The 1,981-nt window shown below is 48.6% G+C and overlaps 1 protein-coding gene across 4 annotated transcripts in view; it reads right to left on the bottom strand.

Annotated features, from left to right (window-relative positions):
* Positions 1-757: 757 nt before the first annotated feature.
* mfn1a (mitofusin 1a) overlaps positions 758-1,981 on the bottom strand; it is a 14,095-nt gene continuing 12,871 nt past the window's right edge. For all 4 annotated transcript variants that reach the window (XM_026149185.1, XM_026149186.1, XM_026149187.1 and 1 more), the window contains 3 exons: positions 1,965-1,981; positions 1,744-1,878; positions 758-1,394 (listed from right to left, as the gene is read on the bottom strand). The exon at positions 1,965-1,981 is cut by the window's right edge and continues 180 nt beyond it. In XM_026149185.1, the coding sequence (XP_026004970.1) occupies positions 1,328-1,394; positions 1,744-1,878; positions 1,965-1,981 (219 nt within the window). In that variant the 3' untranslated portion in view covers positions 758-1,327. The remainder of the gene's footprint in view (positions 1,395-1,743; positions 1,879-1,964) is intronic.

The following is a 1,981-nucleotide window of genomic DNA, read 5'->3' as shown; positions in this document are numbered from 1 at the left end:
GTGCTCGCAGTGCAGCAGTGACCTCCAGTGGCAGCAGGAAGCACTGCAGAGAAGCATCAGCTCTGTCCATCCACAATCACACATTCATTGATAAACATTAGGATAACAGAGAAAACACCACAAAAGTGACCTGATCAAAGTGTATTTGCTGGCTTCAGCGTGAGCACGAAGAGGAAACTTGAGACAACAAGCTTCGAGTCGAGCGGACGAGCCGAGAGTCACAAAAAGAGACAAAAGCATTTCTCACTTAAAAAACTGTGAGGCTCAGTTTTCCACGATAATCATTAGAAATGTGTTAAGAAGAAGGGCGCCATGACGAGGACAAGGGCCTTTGAGTGGTTTGGTGACTGAGCTCATTTGATCCCAACAACACCCAAAAATCCAGGAAGATTTCCTGACCAGAACTCCCACTATAAAACTGTGTGAACCACTCCAGTCTCAGGTCAGTAAACCTGAAGAAAACCAGGTCAGCACTCAAACATTCACAAACAAGATCGGCTCAGCTCATCTCGGCTGATCTTTAAACTGGTAAATCTTACTCAGGACACTTCTTTTAAACTGCTTAAGGCTGTATCTGAGGCCTGACCTGCTCTTTGCAGCACTCCCACCTCCACCTGTCTGTGTAACCCTGATGGGGACGGGTGGAGGTAATTGAATGTGCTGCACTGAGGGGTGAGCTGAGTATTTAATTGCGTTCAGCAGTGAAACAGTGTTGAGTACACCAGGGCCATTAAAGAGAGGAAAAAATGAAGCCATAGAACATTCAATGCTTTTATTTTCTTGATTTTTCACTAGAAGGTTGACTTCCTGCCAGGTGGAGCTCTGAAACACATCACACGTCGGAGCAATAATGCACAGATTTATGGATTCTATCACTGATCAATACGTCTAATCACAGTCACATGATGAGATATTAGAAGCTGGTGTGAGATAAGCTGCTGAGGTTCAGCTGTTTGTGGTCGCGGCGAAGGCGGAGCATCCACTCACCACCTCAGGAGACCCAAATGGCCTGAAGGTGGAGCCAAAGATTCAGGAGCTCATCAGCTGCTCATGAAGGCCAGACTGTACGAGCCTACAGACGAACTTTGACCCTTGATTCTAAAGCAAAAGCGTCGACTCAGGGTCTCCTGCTGCTTCCTGTTCAGCCCTCAGTGGTAAGCTGTCCTCTATTGGTTTGTGTTGGTTGGTGATGAAGGTCACCTGAGCAGGGAGCTGTCTGGGATTTATGCGACTGTCGGTGTTAACGCTGGGCGACGAGCAATACCTCAGGACTCTCCACCAGCTTCTGATTGGCCAGGAGCTTCACCACAGCAGCAGTTCTTCTTCTTTAGTTTTCCTGCAGGTACTGAACCGAAAAGACCTCCAGCTGAGTCTCCAGCTCGGTGGCTCTGTTCCTGAACAAACGAAAACAAGATTTTAAGACATGCAGCTTCTGCTGAGATGCTAACAGGACCTGGAAGTGCGTGGGGTGTGTTTATGGACGCTGGAATATTGTAAGTAAACGCTGCACAGAAAAACGATTTTTAAACCTTATTTTGACCCAAAGCTGCCAAACGTTGGAAAACCAGATTCATGATTCCCAAACTGGGACTTCTGGGATCTCTGCACGCTGACTGTCCAGAAAACGCCAAAGATCTGATGTGCAATCCCTGAATTTAACTTTTGCATCTCGTGCACTGAAGTTTGTTTCTGAGCGGGAGTTCCTGTGAACTCTCCAAACCACGAGCGGCTCGGAGCTCTGACCTGAAGGCCTTGGAACGCCTCTGGATGTTCTCCAGTCTCTGGATCCTGAAGCTCAGCTGACGGATGTTTCCCTCCAGCTCAGCGTCACTCAGCTCCACCCTCTGAGTCAGGCGACTGAAGGTGGACGACAGCTCCCTCAAACACAAACAGAGCAGATTAAAGGCGGAGCCTCCAGGTGTTCGCTCCCTGGACATGTGCGTCAGGCGTGGGCGGGGTCTTACTTGCACACCTGATGGCT

This window comes from Astatotilapia calliptera, chromosome 18, assembly GCF_900246225.1.
Source record: "Astatotilapia calliptera chromosome 18, fAstCal1.2, whole genome shotgun sequence".
Lineage (NCBI taxonomy): Eukaryota > Metazoa > Chordata > Actinopteri > Cichliformes > Cichlidae > Astatotilapia > Astatotilapia calliptera.
Note: the sequence above shows the minus strand (reverse complement) of the source record. Positions and strands in the feature narration are given on the sequence as shown.